This window comes from Trematomus bernacchii, unplaced genomic scaffold (genome assembly GCF_902827165.1).
Source record: "Trematomus bernacchii unplaced genomic scaffold, fTreBer1.1, whole genome shotgun sequence".
Lineage (NCBI taxonomy): Eukaryota > Metazoa > Chordata > Actinopteri > Perciformes > Nototheniidae > Trematomus > Trematomus bernacchii.
Genome location: NW_022987744.1, coordinates 184941 through 199589, shown reverse-complemented (window position 1 = coordinate 199589; position 14649 = coordinate 184941). Strand labels below are relative to the sequence as shown.

General features: G+C 42.8%; 1 protein-coding gene across 1 annotated transcript; it reads left to right on the top strand.

Moving 5' to 3' along the window:
- Window positions 1-2606: 2606 nt before the first annotated feature.
- Window positions 2607-12078, top strand: LOC117496410 (E3 ubiquitin-protein ligase TRIM39-like). Its single transcript, XM_034148070.1, has 3 exons — window positions 2607-2799; window positions 9679-10308; window positions 10933-12078. The coding sequence occupies exons 2-3, from the start codon at window positions 9704-9706 to the stop codon at window positions 11486-11488; spliced, it is 1161 nt and encodes a 386-aa protein (XP_034003961.1). The 5' UTR covers window positions 2607-2799; window positions 9679-9703; the 3' UTR covers window positions 11489-12078.
- The last annotated feature ends 2571 nt before the right edge of the window (window positions 12079-14649 follow it).

Sequence of the window (14649 nt, the reverse complement as noted above, 5' to 3'; positions counted from 1 at the left end):
GGAGAGGGTGACGAGCATAAGTTTCACTTTCCTTTTTTATTTCAATTCCAGCTTTGGTCATGAAGAATATGTTTCTCTGTTGTCCCCGTTCATAAAGCATAAAACAACAGCATCAGAGCACGGTGCAGAGTCTCTAGTGCCCCTTTCACACCAACGCAACTCCGGTTCAAGCTCCGTGCTAGAGCTTTTCTGGTTCAGAACCGGTTCTTCGGTTTAGCGCCGGCTCTTTTCACACCGCTCAGAGCCCGACTGGTGCTGCCGCTGCTGCGTCATGACGTCACAGTTTACGTCGCTGAGTTTCTCCCCAACGCCGGAGCTCACCTCACAACAACAACGGGCCGGGGACTGCGTTGCTTTTAATCATACGAAGCCAGATTAAATTAAATAACGACTTCTCCAACCTTATACTTTTCTCCAGAGTGCCGTGGTTCATTGTTTATTAATGTGTTTCAGCGGCATTTACCGACCGCTGCAGTGCTGGCCGGCTGCTCTTCAACGGGAGTGTATTCTCCCGTTAGCTCTGGGTTAGCTCACACGGCTCTAAAGTATTCACTGTCTGACTGTCACACAAGCAGCTGATACATATCCCCAGTTCCCCCTTAAGTGAATGTGTGTCAGTCTGAATTGACGCTGTTTGGTGTCAGTCTGAATTGACGCTGTTTGGCATCACAACGCTGTTATGAAAGTTTCTCTGGTATAACATGGGTGATGTTAGCATAGCAACCGAAGCTAAACTGACTACTTGCTAAGCAGTTTTCTACAGGCACTTTTTACCGACGTATTTTTCATTATGATTCTACTTGTGATAGTCGGACATGACAACCTGTGCAGCCCATGTATTGATTCCATCCGATAGCTGCTATAATAACAAACAAAACGTCTGCCTGCTCTCCACAATGATCAATAACAGTGAACGGATGGTCAAAGTAAGGTACAAATAAACAGAATCACACGAAGCCTGGTTAGTGTTGCCTGACTTTATAAAGTGTGTTTTTTTAACAAGTGTGTGGTTGCGTTCTAGTCACTTTGCTCAGCACTACTGCTTGTTACAACTTTTATTTGCCGTACTCGCCTTAAGTGTTAGCTCAGGTTAATCTCGCCCCCCTCCGACGTAAGCGTGACGTATGCGGTTCTTGCTTCTAGACGGACAACTTTTTGGTGCTCGAAACGAACCGGATTCCGGAGCTATGACGCTGCTCCGCTGCGGTGTGAACAGGAAAACCCGGTGCTTTTCAAGCACCAGCACCGAACCGGCCCTGAAACACCGTTGGTGTGAAAGGGGTACTATGAGTTTACAGTAGTCCCTCGTTCTTATTAAACATCCATGTTGTAGTCCGCTGTATAGAAAACTGTAGTTTCCATAGTTTCCCCACAGCAGCAGACGCACATTTATGACGTCCGCTGGCGCATCATAAACACGTCGGATAGTGAAAGTGCAGTCGATTCTCTAACGTACCGTAGGCTGCGTTTCACTTCTCTTATTTTTCATTTCCTCGCTCCTCGGTCTCGGTCTCACCGGAAGTTGATTTGTCTGCGCCATCTTGAGTAGCGTCCCAATGGCCTTATTTTTGCCCGAGGACCGAGGACTGAGGAGCGAGGAGCGATAATGGAGGAGCTATAATCGAGGAACCACCAGACCATCCTTCGATGAAATCCTCAGACTCGCCCCGCCCCCTTACTGTGTATCGCTCACTGATTGGACGATGCAGCGCATGCAATGATCTGATGCTTCTTGACATGAGAGCAGTTTCCCAGCGGAGTGAAGAAAACACATGAAACTCACGGGACTCACTCCTCAGTTCATACCGTGTTCTGTTTCAATGAATGCATCATTCAGTTACAAATATGTGATATATCTGAACAACAAAGTGGACAAAGATCATTTTATTCATTTATTGGAAACATTTTCATGATCGCTTTTTTCGTTTTACATTTTCATTTATTGTCATTTCCATTCAGTCAGTCATTAAGTGCTATTTAACATGTTAATGTGCTACATATCCACACAAACAGACAAAGTGTGCAATCCAATGAATGTTAATCTAACTGGGTTTTGATAGATAACATATCTCTCTTTCTTCTCTCAATTATTTTATTTCTATTGTGCACTCTAATCAATATTAATCTAACTATTGTTCGTTTATACATTTTAAGAATGGCGTTTATCTTTTTTGAGAATGAGTTCTTATTTAATGTATTTGGGTCTACAACAGATGATACAAATGTTTGTGTCAGTAAATGTGTACTAACAGAGGCGGGGGTGTTTGTGCAAACAACGGGGACAGAGCTGGCTGCTGTCAGACGATCAGCTGTGCAGCGTCATCACAAACGGACGTCGCTTCACGTGACCCTCCGGAGGAAAGGACGTCCCATTGCTCTTAAAACTCATTTCCCTGCTTCTCGTGGTTTCCTTGCGTCTCTCCATGCTTCCCTGGTGGGAGGGACTAGTCGCAGGGAAACGACGCAAGTGAGGGACGCAAGGAATCCATTTAACCGAAGTGAAACGCAGCCGTAGTCTCTTCTCCTAAGTCCTTTTGAATTCTTCTATCCACTATCCCTTAACCCCGTGACCTTTCACTCCGAGGTCAAGGAATAGACGATAGGGTTAGAACTTAGGAGCTGATTCTTTGGAGTATTCGACCGCAACCTGTGTGTCCTCCCTTTCGCTTTCTCTTCTCTTCCTGGGCCGACAACACGTCTATTTCTGTCGCTCATTAAAGTACCCATTTGCACCTTCGATGCACCGCCTCCGACTCCTATCTCTCGGCACTACAACTCACAACATATACATATTAAAAGGTAAGCACACAAATGCAGTGTTTTATTGGAGTGTTTAAGTTTCTCTGTACCAAAAAAACGAGACAATCAGAACAAATGGTGGCATTGTTACTCATCAGACTCGAGTATTTGAGTAGCACAGATGCAGCTCGTCTCCAATATTCAAAACAATAACAACTTTAAAACCTACTAAATATGTGAGTAAAATGTGAGCAGACTTCAGTCCTCTGCTCGCCACCAGGGGGCAGTACCTGCACGTCTCTGCAGAAACTGATTCATAAATCTAATTCTCACAGAAACAGAAAGTAGAAAAGGAAAAGCTCTCTCATCTGTATCATCACAATCACAACAAGAAGGCTGTGTTTAAGTTCGGCCGAGACTCAGAACAACAACAACAACAACAAGGTCATCTGCTATCCTGCTGCCTTAAAACATCCAATATCATCTGAGACTTAAAGGTCCCCTATTATTCAAAATCCACTTCACATGTACATCAACATGTGTCCCCTCTTCTTCATGTCTCTTCTACATCAACATGTGTCCCCTCTTCTTCATGTCTCTTCTACATCAACATGTGTCCCCTCTTCTTCATGTCTCTTCTACATCAACATGTGTCCCCTCTTCTTCATGTCTCTTCTTCATCAACATGTGTACCCTCTTCTTCATGTCTCTTCTACATCAACATGTGTCCCCTCTTCTTCATGTCTCTTCTACATCAACATGTGTCCCCTCTTCTTCATGTCTCTTCTACATCACCATGTGTACCCTCTTCTTCATGTCTCTTCTACATCAACATGTGTCCCCTCTTCTTCATGTCTCTTCTACATCACCATGTGTCCCCTCTTCTTCATGTCTCTTCTACATCAACATGTGTCCCCTCTTCTTCATGTCTCTTCTTCATCAACATGTGTACCCTCTTCTTCATGTCTCTTCTACATCAACATGTGTCCCCTCTTCTTCATGTCTCTTCTTCATCAACATGTGTCCCCTCTTCTTCATGTCTCTTCTTCATCAACATGTGTCCCCTCTTCTTCATGTCTCTTCTACATCAACATGTGTCCCCTCTTCTTCATGTCTCTTCTTCATCAACATGTGTCCCCTCTTCTTCATGTCTCTTCTTCATCAACATGTGTCCCCTCTTCTTCATGTCTCTTCTACATCAACATGTGTCCCCTCTTCTTCATGTCTCTTCTACATCAACATGTGTCCCCTCTTCTTCATGTCTCTTCTACATCAACATGTGTCCCCTCTTCTTCATGTCTCTTCTTCATCAACATGTGTCCCCTCTTCTTCATGTCTCTTCTACATCAACATGTGTCCCCTCTTCTTCATGTCTCTTCTTCATCATCATGTGTCCCCTCTTCTTCATGTCTCTTCTTCATCAACATGTGTCCCCTCTTCTTCATGTCTCTCCTACATCAACATGTGTCCCCTCTTCTTCATGTCTCTTCTACATCAACATGTGTCCCCTCTTCTTCATGTCTCTTCGACATCAACATGTGTACCCTCTTCTTCATGTCTCTTCTACATCACCATGTGTCCCCTCTTCTTCATGTCTCTTCTACATCAACATGTGTCCCCTCTTCTTCATGTCTCTTCTACATCAACATGTGTCCCCTCTTCTTCATGTCTCTTCTACATCAACATGTGTCCCCTCTTCTTCATGTCTCTTTTTCATCAACATGTGTCCCCTCTTCTTCATGTCTCTCCTACATCAACATGTGTCCCCTCTTCTTCATGTCTCTCCTACATCAACATGTGTCCCCTCTCTTCATGTCTCTTCTACATCAACATGTGTCCCCTCTTCTTCATGTCTCTTCTACATCAACATGTGTCCCCTCTTCTTCATGTCTCTTCTACATCAACATGTGTACCCTCTTCTTCATGTCTCTTCTACATCAACATGTGTCCCCTCTTCTTCATGTCTCTTCTTCATCAACATGTGTCCCCTCTTCTTCATGTCTCTTCTTCATCAGCATGTGTCCCCTCTTCATGTCTCTTCTACATCAACATGTGTCCCCTCTTCTTCATGTCTCTTCTACATCAACATGTGTCCCTCTTCTTCATGTCTCTTCTTCATCAACATGTGTCCCCTCTTCTTCATGTCTCTTCTTCATCAACATGTGTCCCCTCTTCTTCATGTCTCTTCTACATCAACATGTGTCCCCTCTTCCTCATGTCTCTTCTTCATCAACATGTGTCCCCTCTTCTTCATGTCTCTTCTTCATCAACATGTGTCCCCTCTTCTTCATGTCTCTTCTTCATCAACATGTGTACCCTCTTCTTCATGTCTCTTCTACATCAACATGTGTCCCCTCTTCTTCATGTCTCTTCTACATCAACATGTGTCCCCTCTTCTTCATGTCTCTTCTTCATCAGCATGTTCCCCTCTTCTTCATGTCTCTTCTTACATCAACATGTGTCCCCTCTTCTTAGTCTCTTCTACATCAACATGTGTCCCCTCTTCTTCATGTCTCTTCCACATCAACATGTGTCCCCCTCTTCTTCATGTCTCTTCTTCATCAACATGTGTCCCCTCTTCTTCATGTCTCTTCTTCATCAACATGTGTCCCCTCTTCTTCATGTCTCTTCCACATCAACATGTGTCCCCCTCTTTCTTCCATGTCTCTTTCTTCATCAACATGTGTCCCCTCTTCTTCCGGTCTCTTCTTCATCAACATGTGTCCCCTCTTCTTCATGTCTCTTCTACATCAACATGTGTCCCCTCTTCTTCATGTCTCTTCCACATCAACATGTGTCCCCTCTTCTTCATGTCTCTTCTTCATTCAACATGTGTCCCCTCTTCTTCATGTCTCTTCTACATCAACATGTGTCCCCTCTTCTTCATGTCTCTTCTACATCAACATGTGTCCCCTCTTCTTTCATGTCTTCTTCTACATCAACATGTGTACCCTCTTCATTCATGTCTCTTCCACAATCACATGTGTCCCCTCTTCTTCAATGCTTCTTCTTCATCACACATGGTGTCCCTCTTCTTCATGTCTCTTCTTCATCAACATGTGTCCCCTTCTTCTTCATGTCTCTTCTACATCAACATGTGTCCCCTCTTCTTCATGTCTCATCCACATCAACATGTGTCCCCTTCTTCTTCATGTTCTCTTTTCTTCATCAACATGTGTCCCCTCTTCTTCATGTCTCTTCTACATCAACATGTGTCCCCTCTTCTTCATGTTCCTTCTACATCAACATGTGTCCCCTCTTCTTCATGTCTCTTCTACATCAACATGTGTACCCTCTTCTTCATGTCTCTTCTACATCAACATTGTGTCCCCTCTTCTTCATGTCTCTTCTTCATCAACATGTGTCCCCTCTCTTCATGTCTCTTCTCATCAACATCTGTCCCCCTCTTCTTCATGTCTCTTCTACATCAACATGTGTCCCCTCTTCTTCATGTCTCTTCTTCATCAACATGTGTCCCCTCTTCTTCATGTCTCTTCTACATCAACATGTGTCCCCTCTTCTTCATGTCTCTTCTTCATCAACATGTGTCCCCTCTTCTTCATGTCTCTTCTACATCAACAGTGTCCCCCTCTTCTTCATGTCTCTTCTTCATCAACATGTGTCCCCCTCTTCTTCCATGTCTCTTCTACATCAACATGTGTCCCCTCTTCTCATGTCTCTTCTACATCAACATGTGTCCCCTCTTCTTAATGTCTCTTCTACATCAACATGTGTCCCCGTCCCTCTCTTCTTCATGTCTCTTCTCTACATCAACATGTGTCCCCTCTTCTTCATGTCTCTTCTCATCAACATTTGTCCCTCTCTTCATGTCTCTTTCTACATCAACATGTGTCCCCTCTTCTTCATGTCTCTTCTACATCAACATGTGTCCCCTCTTCTTCATGTCTCTTCTACATCAACATGTGTCCCCTCTTCTTCATGTCTCTTCCACATCAACATGTGTCCCCTCTTCTTCATGTCTCTTCTACATCAACATGTGTCCCCTCTTCATGTCTCTTCTACATCAACATGTGTCCCCTCTTCTTCATGTCTCTTCTACATCAACATGTGTCCCCTCTTCTTCATGTCTCTTCCACATCAACATGTGTCCCCTCTTCTTCATGTCTCTTCTACATCAAACATGTGTCCCCTCTTCTTCATGTCTCTTCTACATCAAACATGTGTCCCCTCTTCTTCATGTCTCTTCTTCATCAACATGTGTCCCCTCTTCATGTCTCTTCTACATCAACATGTGTCCCCCTCTTCTTCATGTCTCTTCTTCATCAACATGTGTCCCCTCTTCATGTCTCTTCTACATCAACATGTGTCCCCTCTTCTCATGTCTCTTCTACATCAACATGTGTCCCCTCTTCATGTCTCTTCTACATCAACATGTGTCCCCTCTTCTTCATGTCTCTTCTACATCAACATGTGTCCCCTCTTCATGTCTCTTCTACATCAACATGTGTCCCCTCTTCTTCATGTCTCTTCTTCATCAACATGTGTCCCCTCTTCTTCATGTCTCTTCTACATCAACATGTGTCCCCTCTTCTTCATGTCTCTTCTACATCAACATGTGTCCCCTCTTCTTCATGTCTCTTCTTCATCAACATGTGTCCCCTCTTCTTCATGTCTCTTCTACATCAACATGTGTCCCCTCTTCTTCATGTCTCTTCCACATCAACATGTGTCCCCTCTTCTTCATGTCTCTTCTACATCAACATGTGTCCCCTCTTCTTCATCAACATGTGTCCCCTCTTCTTCATGTCTCTTCTACATCAACATGTGTCCCCTCTTCTCATCAACATGTGTCCCCTCTTCTTCATGTCTCTTCTACATCAACATGTGTCCCCTCTTCTTCATGTCTCTTCCACATCAACATGTGTCCCCTCTTCTTCATGTCTCTTCTACATCAACATGTGTCCCCTCTTCTTCATGTCTCTTCTACATCAACATGTGTCCCCTCTTCTTCATGTCTCTTCTTCATCAACATGTGTCCCCTCTTCATGTCTCTTCTACATCAACATGTGTCCCCTCTTCTTCATGTCTCTTCTTCATCAACATGTGTCCCCTCTTCATGTCTCTTCTACATCAACATGTGTCCCCTCTTCTTCATGTCTCTTCTACATCAACATGTGTCCCCTCTTCATGTCTCTTCTACATCAACATGTGTCCCCTCTTCTTCATGTCTCTTCTACATCAACATGTGTCCCCTCTTCTTCATGTCTCTTCTTCATCAACATGTGTCCCCTCTTCTTCATGTCTCTTCTACATCAACATGTGTCCCCTCTTCTTCATGTCTCTTCTACATCAACATGTGTCCCCTCTTCTTCATGTCTCTTCTACATCAACATGTGTCCCCTCTTCTTCATGTCTCTTCCACATCAACATGTGTCCCCTCTTCTTCATGTCTCTTCTACATCAACATGTGTCCCCCTCTTCTTCATGTCTCTTCTACATCAACATGTGTCCCTCTTCTTCATGTCTCTTCTACATCAACATGTGTCCCCCTCTTCTTCATGTCTCTTCCACATCAACATGTGTCCCCTCTTCTTCATGTCTCTTCTACATCAAACATGTGTCCCCTCTTCTTCATGTCTCTTCTACATCACATATGTGTCCCCTCTTCTTCATGTCTCTTCTTCATCAACATGTGTCCCCTCTTCATGTCTCTTCTACATCAACATGTGTCCCCTCTTCTTCATGTCTCTTCTTCATCAACATGTGTCCCCTCTTCAGGTCTCTTCTCCACATCAAACATGTGTCCCCTCTTCATGTCTCTTCTAACATCAACATGTGTCCCCTCTTCTTCATGTCTCTTCTACATCAACATGTGTCACCCCTTCTTCATGTCTCTTCTACATCAACATGTGTCCCCTCTTCATGTCTCTTCTACATCAACATGTGTCCCTCTTCTTCATGTCTCTTCTACATCAACATGTGTCCCCTCTCATGTCTCTTCTACATCAACATGTGTCCCTCTTCTTCATGTCTCTTCTTCATCAACATGTGTCCCCCTCTTCTTCATGTCTCTTCTACATCAACATGTGTCCCCTCTTCTTCATGTCTCTTCTACATCAACATGTGTCCCCTCTTCTTCATGTCTCTTCTTCATCAACATGTGTCCCCTCTTCTTCATGTCTCTTCTACATCAACACGTGTCCCCTCTTCTTCATGTCTCTTCTACATCAACATGTGTCCCCTCTTCTTCATGTCTCTTCCACATCAACATGTGTCCCCTCTTCTTCATGTCTCTTCTACATCAACATGTGTCCCCTCTTCTTCATCAACATGTGTCCCCTCTTCTTCATGTCTCTTCTACATCAACATGTGTCCCCTCTTCTTCATCAACATGTGTCCCCTCTTCTTCATGTCTCTTCTACATCAACATGTCTAGTTCCTTTATAGCCCAACATTAGCCACCTTTAGCTTAGCGGTGGTGACGTGAAGTCATGTGACCGTGCTGTAGTTCCTTTATAGCCCAACATTAGCCACCTTTAGCTTAGCGGTGGTGACGTGAAGTCATGTGACCGTGCTGTAGTTCCTTTATAGCCCAACATTAGCTTTTTACTTCAGAAATCCTAAAGTGGTGTTAATATGGAGATTTACCTGCTGAACTAAACGTGTAAATATCATAAATCATCATTTGTTTGCCTTCAGGGCCTACAAAAATACTTGTAGAATTGAAATGACCTGCAAAAAAATGAAAAAAAAATGAAGCTAAAGGTGTACCCAGTTTGTTAAAAAGTGACACAAAAGGCTCCTGATCAATGGTCTGTTTGGAGTTAGAACAATCATACTGATACTCGACAAATGAAAGAGGCCCTATTATGCTTCTAAAGGTTTTTCTGCATTTAAATGGGTATACATTAACCTGAAAACTAGCATAACAACCTCTTCAAAGGACACAATAACTAGACTCTGACTTTTCATCCTCAGAGTGTTGGCTGCACGGTATCTAGGAATGTGTTCAGGAGAAGTTACTCGTGGCGTCCTGATGTCCTGCCTGGTGTGTGTGATGTGTGTCTCCATCTGGTTGGTTTTAAACCACATGACACATGACAATGAAAGTCTGAAAGAAGAATATAAAGAAAAGTTGAGGAACACGGAGGTAATAATTGGACAGATGATCCAGAAGAGACGACTGACGATTCAGGATTTCAAACACTCACTGGAGCTCAGTAAGGAGGAGGCAGAGAGAGAGTTAAAGGGCTGTGTTGAGCTCTTCAGCTCTCTGAAGGAGTCTGTTGAGAGTCGGCAGGCTGAGATCATGGACACGATCACAGAGAAGCAGAGAGAGACAGAGGAACAGGCTGAAGGCTTCATCAAAGGTCTGGAACAGGACATCTCTCAACTGACCAAGAGAAGCTCTGAGGTGGAGCAGCTCTCACGCTCTGAAGACCACCCCCATCTCCTCAGAAGCTTCTCGTCAATCAATGCTATTCCACACACCAAATTATTTACAGATGTGCATATCTCCCTGCCTTTACATGACGTCACTGTCAGGACTGGTTTGAATAAACTCAGTAAAGAGGTGAAGAAGATGTTCGCTCTGGCCTTTCTGAAGAGGTATGTTCTGTTCTTTTGTTTGAAGACCAAGAGTTAGTCTAAAGAAGACCAGGAAGCTTCTCGAAAAGTTTAACAGTATTTATGAATGCAATAATATAGTAGGTTTTCAAGGGAACACAGCTGTGGTTCTTCTATCCAATGATCTGGTCCACAGTCCACATAAAGGAGTTAGCTATCTACAGCTGCATGAATGAAAGAGAACGTTTATCTCTATAACATCGTATTTATATTTTCACACTCGTATTTAGTCTCCTTCCATTGGCTGACGTCGACGGGGGCGGGTCTTCTTCTGTAGTCCTCTGATGACGTATCCGTAGCGCATCTCTTATGGTATTTTAATATACAATTATTCTGCTGCTTGTTGGTCATTAAACACATAATAATAGTAGCGACGCAGCGTTGGTGAGGGAGAGTTGGAGGCGGTGTGTTTAGTATGTAACTCCACGCGTCATTCTCCTTATATTTACATACACGATATACTAATAGCTACATGCTACTGTGAGGCTAAAAACAATAACAACCTGAACTCCAAGGTGTCGCCCACATCCGGTCCGGGGGGGAAACACTGCTTCAGTAAATGATGTCCTTTAAAGTTCGACACAATATATTGATTATTTCTTCCAGGTGCCAGCAGTATGAGGTGGATGTGACCCTCGACCCTCAAACAGCACATCCTAAACTCATCCTGTCTGATGATGGGAAACAAGTAACTCACGGTGATGTGGAGAAGAATCTCCCAGACAACCCAGAGAGATTTGATTCCTGTCCGTGTGTCTTTGCAAAGCAGAGTTTCTCCGCAGGGAGGTTTTACTTCAAGGTGACGGTGAGTGGGAAGACGAAGTGGGATTTAGGCGTGGCCGGCGAGTCGATCAGCAGGAAGGGCGTCATCAGCCTGAGACCTCAGAAGGGCTGCTGGATGATATCTCTGAGGAATAATAACGATTATTCTGCTCGAGCTGACCCTGCAGTCGGTCTCTCTCTGAGGTCTCGGCCTCAGGAGGTGGGCGTGTTCGTGGATTACGACGAGGGTCTGGTCTCCTTTTATGACGTTGACACTGCAGATCTCATCTACTCATTCACTGGCTGCTCCTTCACTGAGAAACTCTTCCCTTTCTTCAGTCCCAGTCCTAATCATGGTGGTAAAAACTCTGCCCCTCTTATAATCTCACAGATTGACTAGAACAGGACCAATCAAATTCGATTTATATATAGCACAATATCACTCTAACTTGTCACAGAGGACGCAAAGTGAAAATTCGCCCCACGTTACTCGCACAAGATTTACTTTAAAGAGTTATCTCTGGTAGATACTATCAACAACAAAATAAACATGTACTTGAGTACTTGTACACGTGTCATACATCTATTTACATGTATGTACAAGTATCAAAATGGTGCCAAAATATCTACACACTGATAGCTGTTTGTAAAAACCATGAATTCATGCTTTTGGCAAACGTGCTTCCAAGATGGGAGCAAACTACTTTTTTTATGTTTTCTGAATGGAGATCGGATCGATCAGGACAAGCTAAGCTAACACGTAGCTACTCCATCCACACTCACAATAACGTCATATAGACAGAAATAAAGTAAGGAATGCATGTGTCATAGAAAGTTTGTGGTTTGTACATTTATAAACGCTGCTGTTTGGTTTTCTGATTCAAAACCGTCAGTGACGAGAGGCTGAGATTCTCGTCACTGATTGGCTCCGTATTTCTCCCTTGAGTTGAATAAATTGAACTCTTGCGCCAGAGTGGAATAAAGCGTCTATCCATGTGTTTGCATTGACTTTACATTTCATTCGCTTCACGTTGGTGTGAACGCACACTTCATGTTTGATTGTACTTAAATGTCTTTGCACAAAATGTCAGCTAAATGTACTGCAAAGTCAAAACCATATCACATCAGATCAAGTCACGCCGTAGCATGTTGTTGTACGCTAAGATTTGTTATGTTGACATGATAATGGCATATCATGTTTTCGTCATATCTTTTAAATGTATGTCAAAGTGTCACTTTACCCTTGAGCATTCATTTAAAAAGTTGCTAGGATGAAGATGCCTCCTTCTTAAAACTGCTATAAAGACACTTCATCGCCAACATCGATGTAGCTGCATCAGGAAACTGAAAAACAGCACGATTTGGTCCCAAACATCAGAAAATGTCTCAATCTGGTGGAAAACTGAAAAAAGTTAAATTCTGAAGAAAGGGCTCTGATGACGAGCTGAGATAATAGAAGCATTTTATAATAGAAGTTGTTTCAATGGAAACTGTTCGCTCGTTCGCGGCTTGAGCTTCAACCTCAGGATCCATGTATCTGTGATCCTCTCCAGAATGGAAGTAGTCATCACATACAGAGCATCAACTAGTTCCTGAACAGTGTCCTTCACATGCTGATATCCAAGAGAGGGAGTTACACAGTCACAAGATGGAGGAATAGAAAGCAGTATTCAATGTTTACTTCAGATTAGCTCCACGTCAGAAATGAGCATGCTTGTCATATGTCTATCTCCATAGAGGCTGAATCATCATGTTAATCACATAGCTATCCAACACAGTCTCACGGCATTTCGTGTTATAGTCACGAAATGAATCTATTGATTCGTGTTCACCAACACGATTTCGCCATTTTTTTCGTGTCACACAGAACGATTTTAAAAGCAATGTAAATAATAACAAATTAGAAGGAAAAGACATTTAAAAAAAATACAGATTTCAGTATTCTGACACAGAACGATTTTAGAAGCAATGTATTTATATTGGTAGTATGTTTCGTGCCTGCACCAAATAATAACAAATTAGAAGGAAAAAGAGATGACATCAAATACAGATGTCAGTATTCTGAGGCTCTGAGCCATTTCTTTTCCTTACTGACGGCAACAAAACTCAGACATTATACAATTTAAAATAAAAGGGATAGGGTTAGGCTTAGGGTAAGATATTGAGTAAGAACATGTTTTTATGAACCACACAGCTTCTGGTCTTCCAAGACCCGACCGGACAAAAAGACGTGTTGCAGGCACGAAACATACTACCAATAGAAATACATTGCTTTTAAAATCGTTCTGTGTGACACGAAAAAAAATGCGAAAATCGTGTTGGTGAACACGAATCAATAGATTAAATTAATTTCGTGACTAATAACACGAAATGCCGTGAGAGATGCTCTTCTAGGTAATCAGACATCCTGTCATGCACACAGCTATAGTTGGGATACCTTTGTTATCATGTTACTCTGATATTGGAAGAGGACATTCAGTGTTTTCCCAACAGAAACACACGTAATAACTGATGAACTGGTGGCTCAATTACAAAAATAAAGAAAATCTGACTTTGCTGCATTCTGCGAAAAAGGTTAAATATTTGATCCTGAGGAAAAATGTACTGTTTTTTGAAAGAAAACGTTTTCTGTGTCACGTTGCATCAATTTAAATATACTTCACCAAAGAGACTCAGCAGGACTAACGCCTCTCCTCCTCATGAAGTATTCTGCTGCAGATTATCTGGATTAGATCTTCCTACTTCCTGTTTCTCTTGCTCTGCTTCCAGGAAACAGATTGACATCCTGTCTCCAGGAAACACCGAGCCAAACGTTTCTCTTTTTTAAATGTAGGAATGTGAAATCCACCCAGCGCCTCATCTGCCGTCTCTCACTCCTCTCATTATTAATCAGGATATCTTTCCCTGTTCGGCTCCATAACTCTGTTTTTAAAGCTTTCCTCGTCTCTGAGTTTAGGATCAGGTCCAGGTTTCTGCCCCGCTGATAAACCTGGGATTAATCATTTTAAAGTATTTAAAGTAAAAGTACTTAGACAAAGTGGTGTTTAAGTACTTGTATCTGAATACTCGTTCCTCACCAGATTTGCTTTCTGCTTGTTTGTTCCACAAATCCTTTATTATCTGTATTTCTGTAACTCCTAACATAAGCATGTCTTTCATTATTATTACTATGTGTTTATGTTTATGTTACAGTTTGAGATATGAGACTCCAGTAGTGGTGGAGTGGGGACTGTTTCACCAGGTGGACGCTATTTTAATTAGGTCATCCCAAACAATGCCACAAGTGCGCACGTGAGCAGTGCACACACACACACACACACACACACACACACACACACACACACACACACACACAGAGACTAAAAACCATGGACACACCGGCACATAAGTTACATAAACAATTTATAGGCCTAAGTTGCATAAATGCTTGAGCTACAGTATGCAACGTACAGTATGCTGCTTCTCTCTCTCTCTCTCTCTCGCTCTTCCACTATTATATGATATCTATCTCTATCTATCTGATCTATCTCTCGCTCTCTCTCTCTCTCTATATCTCTCTAT